At 37.5% G+C, this 13,240-nt stretch overlaps 1 protein-coding gene and 1 long non-coding RNA gene across 8 annotated transcripts in view; one reads left to right on the top strand and one right to left on the bottom strand.

Moving 5' to 3' along the window:
• Nucleotides 1-13,240, top strand: part of LOC110286719 — a 39,380-nt gene that overhangs the window by 10,791 nt on the left and 15,349 nt on the right. The window contains exons 3-4 of the long non-coding RNA XR_003835694.1: nucleotides 3,856-3,925; nucleotides 7,163-7,272. This is a non-coding gene — a long non-coding RNA (uncharacterized LOC110286719). The remainder of the gene's footprint in view (nucleotides 1-3,855; nucleotides 3,926-7,162; nucleotides 7,273-13,240) is intronic.
• Wnk3 (WNK lysine deficient protein kinase 3) overlaps nucleotides 3,999-13,240 on the bottom strand; it is a 129,067-nt gene continuing 119,825 nt past the window's right edge. For all 7 annotated transcript variants that reach the window (XM_029473228.1, XM_021153288.2, XM_029473232.1 and 4 more), the window contains 2 exons: nucleotides 12,072-12,274; nucleotides 3,999-7,505 (listed from right to left, as the gene is read on the bottom strand). In XM_029473228.1, coding sequence (XP_029329088.1) covers nucleotides 7,176-7,505; nucleotides 12,072-12,274 — 533 coding nt within the window. In that variant the 3' untranslated portion in view covers nucleotides 3,999-7,175. The remainder of the gene's footprint in view (nucleotides 7,506-12,071; nucleotides 12,275-13,240) is intronic.

Genomic DNA, 13,240 nt, shown 5'->3' with positions numbered 1-13,240 from the left:
TTAAAACTTTTCTTATGGTTGTACATACTTGCCCCCGCAGAACTAGGCTGATACACACAATTGACCCCTTCTTCACCCAGCCATTTCCCTTTCCACTTCCCTGCCTACCATGCTGTGATGCAGAGCCTGTGTGTGTGTGTGTGTGTGCGCGCGCGCGAGTGTGCACACACACACCCATGTTCTTTCTCAGAGGGCTGAATGGATATAGCTGCCTAATCTTTAGACTTTGAGTCTCCAAAACTGTTAGCTAAATATCTCTGTTTTGTCTACAAGCTATTCAGTGCTAGTAATTTCAGAATACCAATACAAAATGGAATGGAAGAACACAATTGGGTAATGTTTAGTCATATTTTTCTTTTAAAAGAGAGATTTGTGGAGTCAAAACAGTTATTAATTAATTGTTATTTAAGTAATTACTTAAATAGTAGTTACTATTAGTTAAGAAACTAGTAGTAGTAGTTACTATTAGTTAGTTACGATTAGTTACTATTACTGTTTGTTAGTTACTATTAGTTAAGAAACCTATATTAGTGGGCACTACATTAGTGGGCACAATGCTAAGGACTCTCACTGAAGCTGTGAAAGTTAGGTACTGCCTCAACTTTATAAACCAGAACACAAAACCAGGTCTGAGGGACTCCAAAAGGTATCTGTATTAACTGTAATAAGAATCAGGTCTATTCCAATCAGTTTGATTTCTCAAGTGCAAATTGAGTGTACAAGACACTTGCAATATCTAATAAGCACATTCGGGAAATAAGAAATAAAGGAACTCCTTTTACCTGTCAATGGAACCAGCTCATTTTAGAAAATCAAATCGCCCATGCTTGTTCTACTGTCCCTCTGAGTTACTGAATCAAAGTGAGCCTTTTATTTGACAAAAGGTCTTACTACATAGTCTAGGACTGGCATTGAAATCACTACCACCACCCTCCTCTCAGGTTTCTGAGTGCTGTGATTACAGGTGTGCACTACTGGCTAAAATATGGATCTTTAAAAAGCTTTTAAGGATTCATCTAATCTCGATTCGCTCCATTTTTATCCTCTCTGTGCCTCTTCTCTTTTCTTTCTTTTGGAAAAAGATTTTGCTATCTTTCCCAGGCTAGCCTATAACTCCACAGATCCAGCAATTTTCCTGCTTCAGCCTCCAAATCACCCAGGACTCCAGGCACAAGCACTCATGCCTCACACAATTAACATTCCCAGTAGGTCTTATTACTCTTTCTTGTAGGGCTCTTTGCATACACATATTTCTTCTACATCAACAGCCAAGTGAACAAGTAATTGATTGATCTGACATGGCTTTACAATTCCTAAAGCCTTTGTACACTGATGATCGAGAAGTGATAGGAGGGAGGTTTCCTTCTCTCTTTTTTAAAGATTTGTTTTTATGTGCATTGGTGTTCTGCCCACATGTCTGTGTGAGGGTGCCAAGTCCTCTGGAACTGGAGTTACAGATAGCTGTGAGTTACCATGTGCTGAGAATTGAACTCAGGACCTCTGGAAGAGCAGCCAGTGCTCTTAATCATCGAGCCATCTCTCAGGTTCCCAAATCTATTTTTCTAAAGGTGCTCAACATTGGAAGGGAAGAAAATAAAGTGTTTCATAAGGAACAAGCACGGGACAGTTTCATGACAGGAAATGTAAAGAACATGCATATGAATCCAAACAATTAAAATGTACTCTCAGTCTACTTGGATTATTATTTATGTTATGCAATATTCCTGGGTTATTACATGTATATACTATGGAGTCAGATAGACCCGTGTTTGACTCTAGACTTTACCACTAGCCATATGACCCTTAGAAAACGCTTATCTCCCCACCCCTAAATTTGCCTTAAGAAGTGGAGACCTATGTTAGGACTGTTGTGTGAGTCAATTCACAGTTGAAACCTTAGTTAACACAATAGGTTATAACTCTGGCTCATTTGCAAATATGGAGAAGGCAGGAAATGTGTTAGAATGTGTTAGAATTGCATGCAAATCAACAGGGAAGACATGGCTGAAGCAGGTGCCCCCTACTGCAAAGCCAGCTCAACCTGTAAGACTAAGTTTCTTAAATCTGTTCAATTATATATACTTGATTGAAAAAAAAACATTTAAGCCAGTTAATTGCATTAAGTATGACAGAATTTTAATAAGGTGACATACTCATTTAACACAGCCTTTATTTTTATTTCAAAACAAAATTCCAGGAAACAAAATATTTAACAACAGTTGGATAGTAATTAAAATAAAAATCACAGTTTCGACGAATCAAAACCAGACAACTGCTGAAAGGTAGATCACTTGGCTTACCAAAAAAAAAAAAAAGTTAAAAAGGGTTAAAATTAAGTTTAACAGCATTCTATATAATGCTACATTCCCGAATTAAGAAAGGAGAGTTCACATATATAACTAAATGTTAAGTATTGAGAATTGGCTGAAATCTACATATTTCATGGTAAATTATGCATGAAAGTTTAATTTCATAAACTTCCTGAGTGGCTCCCATGCTGCACTTGGTCTACATGCTTGATATTCGCAGGAAACACATTATAGCATTAAGTGATTGAGCATGACAGACCTGCAACTGCACTTTCTGACCAGTCACTGTATCCACTCTACCTGCTGAGGGGTCTAGACTACAAATCTCAACCTTAAATCTTAAGTTATGGTGGGAAGAAACACAATGTAAAAAAGCTAGAAGGGTGCCAAGTGAGCATTTCCATGCATCGCCCCTTCAGAGTGTAGTCTTCCCCTTGCCTTCTCACCTGACCTTTAGCTTTTTAACAGTCTGGGTTGTTTTACTTCACAGAGAACCTCCCAGAATCGGAGCTGTTGATCTGTACATTCTTTCAACCATCTCAGTGGAAAATCACTTTAACCTGATTACTACTGTGGGCCCATTCACATGATAGTTGTCAAGGTCCCTGATCAATGTTTGAATTCATCCTTCATACACATAAAAAAGAGACTCTTTCCAGGGTGGTCTGAAAGTATGTCTCCATACCAATTGCACACTAATTTTATGTAAAAAGAACTGGTACTATGTTCGAGTGTTTTCATTTCATATTTTGGGTTAGAGTTTTAAATTTTAACCCTAGAATTTTATTTACCAAATCAAAAGTCTTCTCTATATATACATACCTTTCTATTATATCTTCTAAATAAAGGGAGGGAAAATAAGTCCCTGATTAACTACAGATTTAAAAAAAAAAACAATCTATTCTAGAAAATGGCTTGCATACCACCTCAGAAGGCTCAGGTTTTTCTTAATCAAAGAAAACATGAGGTAACTGAATCACAAATTGATGGCAAATATACCTCAGGAATGTACTTATAAATGACGACTGAAATATAGTATTTACTAATATTAAAAATGTAGTGTTACACAGTAAACATGTGAAACAAGGAATATCCAGTTACAAACATTTGCTGAGTTTTTTAAAGGGGGAAAGAGAATTTTCAATGCTTAGAAAATACAGCAAAGAGAGTCCATTAAACTACAGAGATTAGATAAGCAATTATCTAAAAGCTTACTACCAACTATGATCCAAATGAAATGCATTCTGCCATTTTAAGATAACAAAACTGTCACTGTAAATACCAGGCAGTCTGATAACATTTTGAAGATGGGTCACTGCCCTAAGAGGTCAAGTATTTCACTGTGGTAGTTAAAGCAATTACAACCCATAGCCCTTTAGGCACTGAGTAAGAAAACATCACCAATACATATGAAGTTGGGGGCACTGGGGCTGTCTCACCTCAGTACATTTGAAAACTAGCTCCCACCACCAAGACCTGTATTGCCACCAATTTAATTTCTCTCTTTGCTTTCCATCCCCCAACCCCCTAACTTTATTATACACAGGTGCATGGCTGTCATCGCTTAAACAGAGATTTGGTGGCAGAATGATGGTTCCTCTCATCCCACATGCATGGTGAGTGCTAGGACAAAAAAAGGCAAGCCAGATTGAGAATCTACACTAACACAATGAATCAAGGCAAAAAAGCAAGTTTCACAGGCAACATTTACTTGTGCACCTAAAACAGTACTGAAAAACGAGGTAGATAAACAAAAGTAACTGGACTGCCAGTAGATCTGGGGTTTTCAGATGATAACATTGCATCAGACCTTAGAAAACACTCTACACTCAACCCAAAAATCACAGCGGAAGTGCCTTTTAAACGTTCACAGTTAGGTTTCCTGTCAAACTATTAGAACTTCTGCTTGGTATAAGCAAGGAAGAGATGAAAACTGCAGGGATATTTGTGAAACTACAGCAAATTGCTTAGATTCAAGACTGCTCCAGGTATATGGAGGGTTCTGCACTGAATACAGCAGTACTGGTTCCAGTCTTCTGTTACACCCAACTCCACAGACCCAAGAGCAGTGCTTCATGGTGACTTGCTCATGTCATCACACATGAGTATACAACACTGCTCATCAGATGTGCGCTTGGAGGGGGAAACAGAATGGGTGGACATACCAACTATTTCACAAGGAAACTTTACAAGATGGTGGCTAAGTGCAACCTTTGTGTTGCTTACAAGAAAAAGCAAAAAGGATAGGTTTGTGCACTTTCTAGAAATGAACAGAAGGCTTATTATATAGACTAGGCTTTTTGTTAAAGAAAAAGGGTACTTCTGAGCGTTATCTGGAATTCATTATTTATGGGGGAAGAAAAGTACCTCAGGCAAGAATGGAAACAGCATGATTATAAGACTTATCAAAATTATGAAACAATACAAAATTCCCACCTAGAAAACTAATCATTATTTACAATCAAAGTGACTATAATCTGAATCAAATCAAAAAGCAATGAGGGAAAGTAAAGAAAACCCCACAGCAAAGTGAATAGCACTGTTTTCATTTCTGCACACTCCCTTTTTTTGTAAGCTTTAACTTCTACACATTACATATGCATAATGTATATGTAACATATATGTTAACCCAGATACTGCAGTCAGCATGGAGACAGCAGTACACTAGTTCCATCTTCAAACTTTAGAAGATGACTTTTCTTTCCAGCAAAACCTGAAAAGATTCTAAATATTACAAGGCACTGCAAACATCTGCAGGCAAACAAGAACAATGAATTATATGTAAAACTGAGATGTGTAACAAAACACAGGACATACTATGTAGAGCAGCCATTAGTAAATGGAATTGTACATGTCATCTGTGGAATTTGTTTTCACCATGGGGCACTGTTTAAAAGGATTGCAACTAGAGGAGATCCAGTCTCAAAACCTGTAGTATTTCACCTTACAGATATTTAGCCCAATACAATTACACAGAACCAACTGATAATGAAACAGTTTTAAAGAACTATAGGGTTTAGGAGCATTGTGGAAAACACTACAATGCAAGCAACTGCACTACATGAATAGCTTAAAAATCACTTCAAATGCAAAGCAATACCATGGAAGGAATTTGAGGAATCCGTGCAAATGATCTGGTCTCATCCAAAACATGCTAGCTTAGGAAAAGAAACTGTGGCTCTTACCAATAGCAATCCACGGAGTGCCCCCAGAAACAGTGATAAAAATGTGATGACAGGTGTGGTCTTTAGGTAAGCAATGTAAGACAACTTTTAAGAAGGGTACTGAATGTCACAACGTATGAAATTGTATGAAAAAAGCACATACATTAAGTTTTCTCACTTCCCGGCAAGCCCATGGGGGTAGGGTTTAGAGGAATATGGAGGAAAATTGGTTAACAGAAACAAAGACCACAGTCTGGAATGGTTACCAAGAGAATTCCTAAATAGGAAAACATGTATTTGAAAGGACTTTCAAAGTTTCAATGAATGGTAAGTCATTTGAACATGTATACAGAGGGGTTGATATAAACCAAGTAAAAATTCTATTTGGGTTTCACAGACTGAAAATTGGGTAACCCTGTGACTAGCGCTTAAGATTACTAAAGTTAACCTTCCTAAAAACCAAAGGTGTACATTTTGACACTGCCTCCCTTCCTCCAAAAACTGGATAAAACCCAGTAAAGTGCAACTTGACAGTGAAGTCTCTCAAATTCTCAAGAGGCTGACAAACGCATCTAAGATCTAAAATGTTCTAACTCTATAGACACTAGTAAGAAATGATAACAACCCAAACATTGTCATCAAAAAAGGTTAAAGGCAATTTAAATAATATCATCCTAGGGTGTACTATTTCACTGCAGGACAGTGTGTATCCTACATCTCTTAGAACCCTGTAAAGCCAGTGTTTTATGCAAAAGTCTCAAAAGCTACAAACCCTAGTGTGTCAAGTACATTTCACTTTAGAAGAATGGATTAACAGAAGTGTTAACCTGAATCTCCTTGGTTAGGATTGCAAGGATTACCCCCCAAATGAGATTTATATCAGCTGCAGGGCCTAGCAAAAGAATGCAAGCCAAACCAGTGCCTTTTGGATGCTCAAAACCAAAGTGGTGTGCACATGAGAAAAGATGGCCGCTCTGGGTTATTACTGAAACCCAGAATCAGCTCTAGTAGCTGTAGATTCAAGGAACTGTTACAGTTCTGCTTTTGCCTTTCCCTCCGCCTCACTCCGAACAAGCCCTCACTCCTCCTGCTGTGATGACGGGGAGAAAATCACATTAAAAACACTCAGGTTTTGTACTGCTTGACAAAAGTCTACTACATTTATACATCAAAACATATCCTGCAGCCAGTTACTGCCTTCTGTGAAAAGTAAAAACTAAGACAGACATGACGAATCCCACAAGACTGGCTATTGGAGGGTCTTACGTCATCCACATTTGGGGAGAACCAATCCACATACTTTTTTTACACATGTTAAAGAGAGGTCTCACACAACTGCTGGTAGCAGCATAAAAAAGAGGTTAGGCGGGGTGAGCGCGTCTCCGCAACACATGGAAGGTGTCTTGGAAATGGTAACACTTAAGCTGTGCTAGTAAAGCATTCGGAACAGTATTTTTTTAAAAATCAAGTATCAAAGAGGATAGGAGTTGAAGTGAAAAAACATTTCTGTGTGTAGTATTCTTTGTGCAAATTGCACATTAACTACAGAAAGATGAGCTGTATCAAATATCACATTGGAACAACAAAAAACACAGTTTAAAGTAGACACGAATGAGAGAAAATACGGCAGAACTCAAGAAGAAAGTGTAGCATCACAGGTGTTCTGAAAGTTCTCTCCCCTTCCTTCAGCATCAACTTGGATTCATTTAGGACCAGGAGGGATTGAAGCTGGATTCTGCACTGGTGGAGCTGGAAATGACTGCAAATTCATCCCTGGCTGGAAGAGTCCCCCAGATTGGGTAGGAAGCACTACAGACTGTTGTGCTGTTCCAGAAATTCCTACCCACTGTACTGGATAACCTGCGGCACCCACAGCATTATACTGACAAACGTGAGGCATTCCATATGATGCTAATGGCCCATGAAATGAAGGGAGTGGGAGTCCTTGTGGCAAGGAAGTTGGGGCAGCTCCACGAATTTGGGAGAGAGAAGAAATCCAGTTTGACGTGTATCCCATAGTAGATGGAGTACTCTAACAAAAACAAAAACAAACATAAAAACATAACATCAGTTCATATGGCACATTCTTTTCTCAGCCTCTATGCCTATTCTTTTTGCTTCACTTCTATTACATTGAGTGAAGCACCTTTCTATGAGTTATACATGAGTAACATTCTTTTTTTTTCTTAAAGATTTATTTATTTATTTATTTATTTATTTATTTATTTATTTCATGTATGTGGATACACTGTTGCTGTCTTCAGACACTCCAGAAGAGGGCTTCAGATCTCATTACAGATGGTTGAGAGCCACCATGTGGTTGCTGGAATTTGAACTCAGGACCTCTGGAAGAGCAGTCAGTACTCTTAACCACTGAGCCATCTCTGCAGCCCATCTTTACTTCAGCTCATCTTCCTAACTGCCCTGCTTTTCACTATAGGCATTATTAGATAAGGAAACAGAAACTAAAATTGGTAAGCAACCCAAGGTCACCAAGCAAGTAAGACAGGGATTTCAACCCATTCCAGATAACTCCAAGGCCCATATTAACTTCCTGTTCACACTTTAGCCCCTACTTTACTCATCCTAACAGTATTATTTTGCTTTTAATTCATTCTGCCTGCCACGAATGTTCTTTTAGACTGTATGTATAGAGGAAAATAGACCATCTTACTTGTATGATTCTCTGGACAGAGGAACATAATCAGTGTAACCAGGGGACCTAACATATAGTAAATGCTCAGTAAATATCTCCTCTGTTCCCTTTTCACTATCTTAAAGCCTGACACTTCTGTTATAATCTTTTTATTTTATTTTAATTGTTAGTTTTCCAGCGTGTGTGTATATGTATATATGCATGTATGTATGTAACATGCGTATGTATTATTCATGGAGGCCAGGAGAGGGCGCTAGATCATCGGGGACTGGAGTTACAGACAGAAGTAAGCCACCATGTGGTGTTGGGAATCAAATCCAAGTCTTCTGAAAGTGCAGCCAATGCTTTTAATGCCCAAATCATCCATCTCTCTAGCCCTTCTGCTATATCCATACACATTTACTCTTATTCTTGTGTGTGTGCTGTGTACATGCATGTGAGCTTATGTGCATATAGAGGCAAGAAGTCCACTTCGGGTGTCATTCCTCAGGTGCTATCCAAGTTGTTTTTTGAGGCAGAGTCTGTCACTGGCCCGAAGCTCACAAAATAGGCAAGGCTGGCTAGTTAGCAATCTCCAAGAATTCTTCTGTCTCTTCCTACCCAGTGCTGGTAGTTATGCATGCACCACACATACCCAGCTTTTTCATATGGGCCCTAAGTCCTAAACTCAAGTCCTCATACTTGCATGCTAAGTACTTTACTGATTAAGCTGCCTTCCCAGCCCTCTGTTCTTCTAAATTAAACTCAAAACCACAAGACAATTATGTTTTGAGCAGTACTGAAAAGATATATTCTTGTTTAATATTGTGATTAAATATATGAATAGAGATTAGAATATATTAATAAAGCACATAGGAATAATGATTCCAATGAATGTAAATAATTCTCCTAGGAGCCTCAAATCCTTACTTCAAGCTAAAACTAAACTTTCAATTACACTTTTGTTAGAAAATTTTAATGTAAGTTAGGAAAACTTTTTTTTAAAGTTTTACTTGAAAATGAATGACAATGTATGTTTAGTTACAAAATATTTTACTTAAAGTTGAGCATTTTGTATCAGTACTTTCTTTCTGGAAAGGTAAAATTAAATGTAATGCTTCTGATTTAAAATGGTAATATAGTGTGCTCACATTTGAATAAGGTATTTCTATGCATCCATTCTTGAGTGGTGGGATTTGAAAATGGTATCTTAAAAATTACTTTTTTTCATTGGTTAAGATATGTAATGAGTATTATTGTTTTAAAAACAATAGTATGCTTTTTAAAAGCCTAAATTAGAGAGGTTGTAAATTTACTCTTTAGTATTCCTAAGATATCTCTGATTCAAATGCCCAAACAGGCAATCATCCCCTACACTACCATATCTGCTCATATGCACAATTTCAGTGATCAGCATCCAGGAATAACACACAAACAGCAGCCACTACTAATCAAGTCATACAGTCATCCAATTACCAAATCTTGTCTCTTCTTTCTTAAATATCAGCTAGCCTACTGTGACTAACTCCTGATTGTCTGGAAAACATTGACCCCGATCCCACCAAATTCTGTCTTCTTGCTTCAGTCAGTGCTCTTCTTACAACAAATGAACAGTGATTCAAGCTTCATCCTATTAACGACCTGGGGCGCCATAGCAATCCATCTTTCTTAAAACAGGATTCCTTCCCACAACCACATTTGAGAGCCTCCTCTTCCTTTAGATCTCAGTTCAATTATCACTTTATCAGAAATGCTTTCCTTAACCACTTACTATTGCATGTGGAGGTCAGATGACAATTTGTGGGACTTAATTCTTTCCTTCTACCATGTGGGTTCTTTGGAATTGAATTTAGGATTGGCAACAAGTGTCTTTACACACTAGGGCATCTGACTGGCCCTCATTGACCACGTTTTAGTAGGTCAAATTTCCCTAAATATGTATTCCCTTATACCTACCTCTCTTTGTAGTTCTTATTATAATTGTGATTTAATGGCTCTATTTGCTTTTACTTGTGTCTATCAGAGCACTTGGCACACAATAATGGCTTGACACATGACTATGCAAACAGTAGTGGCTAAGTAGGGCTACAGAACAGTACCGTGCAAGAACACTAGCTGATCCTCTACACAAATATATCATCAACCAAATCTAAACTACAAAACAGTTACCACATATAAGTAACCCCCGTGATGTGATGGTCTAACTCTGTAGATGCTATCTAACTTAATCTTCACAGTAACCCTGAAAGGATTATTCACATTTGAAATACATGAACTCTGAGGCAAAGAGACATGAAGTCATACAACTCATAAATGACTGACACTGGGACCCAAATCTGTTAAAAGATCTTCACCACTTTTATTCATACATAATTTTCTCCTTACCCTTCTTGTGAACATCTTACTTTATACTCAATAAACCACCATCCAGCTAGTCGACACAGCCTTCCTTCATGCCATATTCAAAGTCTCTCATTGGCAGAACAAATGCATTTCTGCCTTGAAATGCCTCTGAAGGATCTCAGATTTTAACAGTAATTATACTACCTGAGCATCACCTGGTGCCAGGAATACGACAAACACATACATTTCCCAAGTGGACACACTGCTTACTAGTTAAGGAATCTAAATTTTGAATAGTTTTATTTAACCTTAGCAATAGATTTTTATTTTATTTTTTTTAGTTAACATTATCCTATGTGGCTCAGCCTCCCAAGTGCTGGGCCAACAACAGATGTGCATCATCATGTCCTGTTTAAAGAAGACTACTCATTTGTCTTCCTTTTTTCTCACAGTGCATGGTATCACATCCAAGGCTTCTTAATTGCCAAGCAAGTGCTCTACCACTAAGCTATAACCTCAATGTAAGTAACAATGAAAGTATTTTCATATGTTCTTTATTAAACTATGTTCAATTACTATATCTATTACCAACTATACACAGAATAATAATATAACCAGAGATATCTTCCAATTATGAGGGTTGAAATTCTTACATTTCAAATTTTAATAGGTTTGCTTACTTCAAAAAAATATAGCTTACTTTAAAAATTTGAACACAAAAAAGTACAAAATAAAATAGAGTCCAAATGTTACCTTCTAGCATAGTGTTCAGAGCTTTATATATACATATATATATTCACAAACATATGCATAACATATAACTTTGCCTAAATAATATTATTTTATACATTTTGTTAGATGATCTATCTTCTTCCCACTTCAAAATACACTGTGAGCATCTTCCCATATACCACTTATATGTATTTCTTATCTTATATGGCCGTGTGGAATAACTATCATCTTCTTTCTATAAACTCAATAGACCTCATAATTTTTCACCTTCCACAGCCTTAAGATTGTTTTTATGCTAAATAGAGATAGTTCAGATACCTTTTTGGGTTTAAGGACATCTTTTCCTCAACACTTAATTCTTTGTACCATCAAATTAACCCTCTCTCTAGATTAATTCTTTCTGAATATTTTATATTTTTAGACAGAGAGTAACATAAAACTAGAGCCATTACATTTTGGCCCACCACTTCTTTTCATAAAGCATGTTTGTTCTTTTAAGCACAGCAAACTGTGCATATGGAAAACTAAATTAGAACTGCTACCAATGGGAAGGGCTTCACTGGAGGAACAGCCCATAAATCATGTGGGAACAGAGCTGCAACCATTTGCTTACACATTTTCTTAGACTGATTTTTGCATTACAATCAAATTGATTCTTGTAACCCTGTGGCTTAGAAAGTCTAAAATGCTTACTAATGTGTCCCTTCATCAAACTTGGCAACTCTTGGTCTGAAAGATAATTTGCTCAAAGACATGAATAAGTCTAGATAAAGATAAAAGTCTCAATGTCATTGGCATACCATTTTTGCACAGTAACTATAATCGTAGACCCAAATCAATTTTATAGTTTTTAATTTTTATAAACAGGATAGAAGAAAAGCAACTTACTTCACATGACTTGTTCCAGTTTTCTGCTTCGGATTTTTGTTGGCTCTGTTTGAGTTGGTTTAAACTTGGCTTACTAGGAAAATGCCCTACTGTTTCTCTTGTCCAGTCATCCACCAGCTTGTGTAAATCATCTGTGAACATCCCCTTCTTACTGGCTGGAGATTGCTGGCATGACACGGTATTACTCTCCACACCCAGGGCATCTACAAGAAAAAAAGCCAAACCAAAACAACTGATAACCAGATAACTCTCCTTTGTTTCTTGTTTTCTTAAGAACTTTTAACGTGTGTGTGTGTGTGTGTGTGTGTGTGTGTGTGTGTGTGTGTGAAAGGACAAGCTGAAAAAGTGAGCTATCTCCTTCTACCATGTGGACTCCCAGGAGTCAAACTCAGGTTATCAGGTTGGAGGCAAGCTCCTTTGTCTGCTAAGCCATCATGTCCCTAGCCTAAGGTAACACTTCTTTGAACAACATATATGAAATGGGGGTAACCATAAATTATAATTGACATGACATTGCTAATTTAAAGCTGCTATGCTGGTGTAATCACCAAATAACCCATGAACATTCAAGTTTCTTATACCTTGGACATCAAATTAAATGGTTACCATAGGTATAAACCATGTGTGATAAACAGGCTCTCCAAAATGTGAGTATAATACTTTAATAATCTTTTTATTAGCTTCCTTGAGTACATATTTGGAGGAATTAAAAAGAAGAGAAAGAAGCCAGGCTAAGCTTCTGTAGAAGCCAGGAAATTGAAAATAGGTCACAGAGGGGATGAAAGACCTAACTGAAAAGAGAAAGAAGAGGGTGGGGGGAAGGAATGAGGAGGGGGTGAGAGAAAAGGAAAAGTGAAAGGGTTGGGGGAGGGAGTTACTACCCTAAGGATGCTTGACAAAGCTATATGGAAACTACTGTTCTAAGCTTCCATACACACCTACACATGTAAGAGTTTCAATGAAGTTATCCTACAAAGGGGCTAAACCTCCCCCTTAGAACTTAGAAGTCATAGGCAAAAAAAAAAAAGAAGAAGGAGGAGGAAAAGGAGAAGGAGGAAGGAAGAGGAAGAGGAGGAGGAGGAGGAGAAAAGAAGAAGAAGAAGAAGAAGAAGAAGAAGAAGAAGAAGAAGAAGAAGAAGAAGAAGAAGAAGAAGAAGAAGAAGAAGAAG

This window comes from Mus caroli, chromosome X, assembly GCF_900094665.2.
Source record: "Mus caroli chromosome X, CAROLI_EIJ_v1.1, whole genome shotgun sequence".
NCBI lineage: Eukaryota > Metazoa > Chordata > Mammalia > Rodentia > Muridae > Mus > Mus caroli.
Note: the sequence above shows the minus strand (reverse complement) of the source record. Positions and strands in the feature narration are given on the sequence as shown.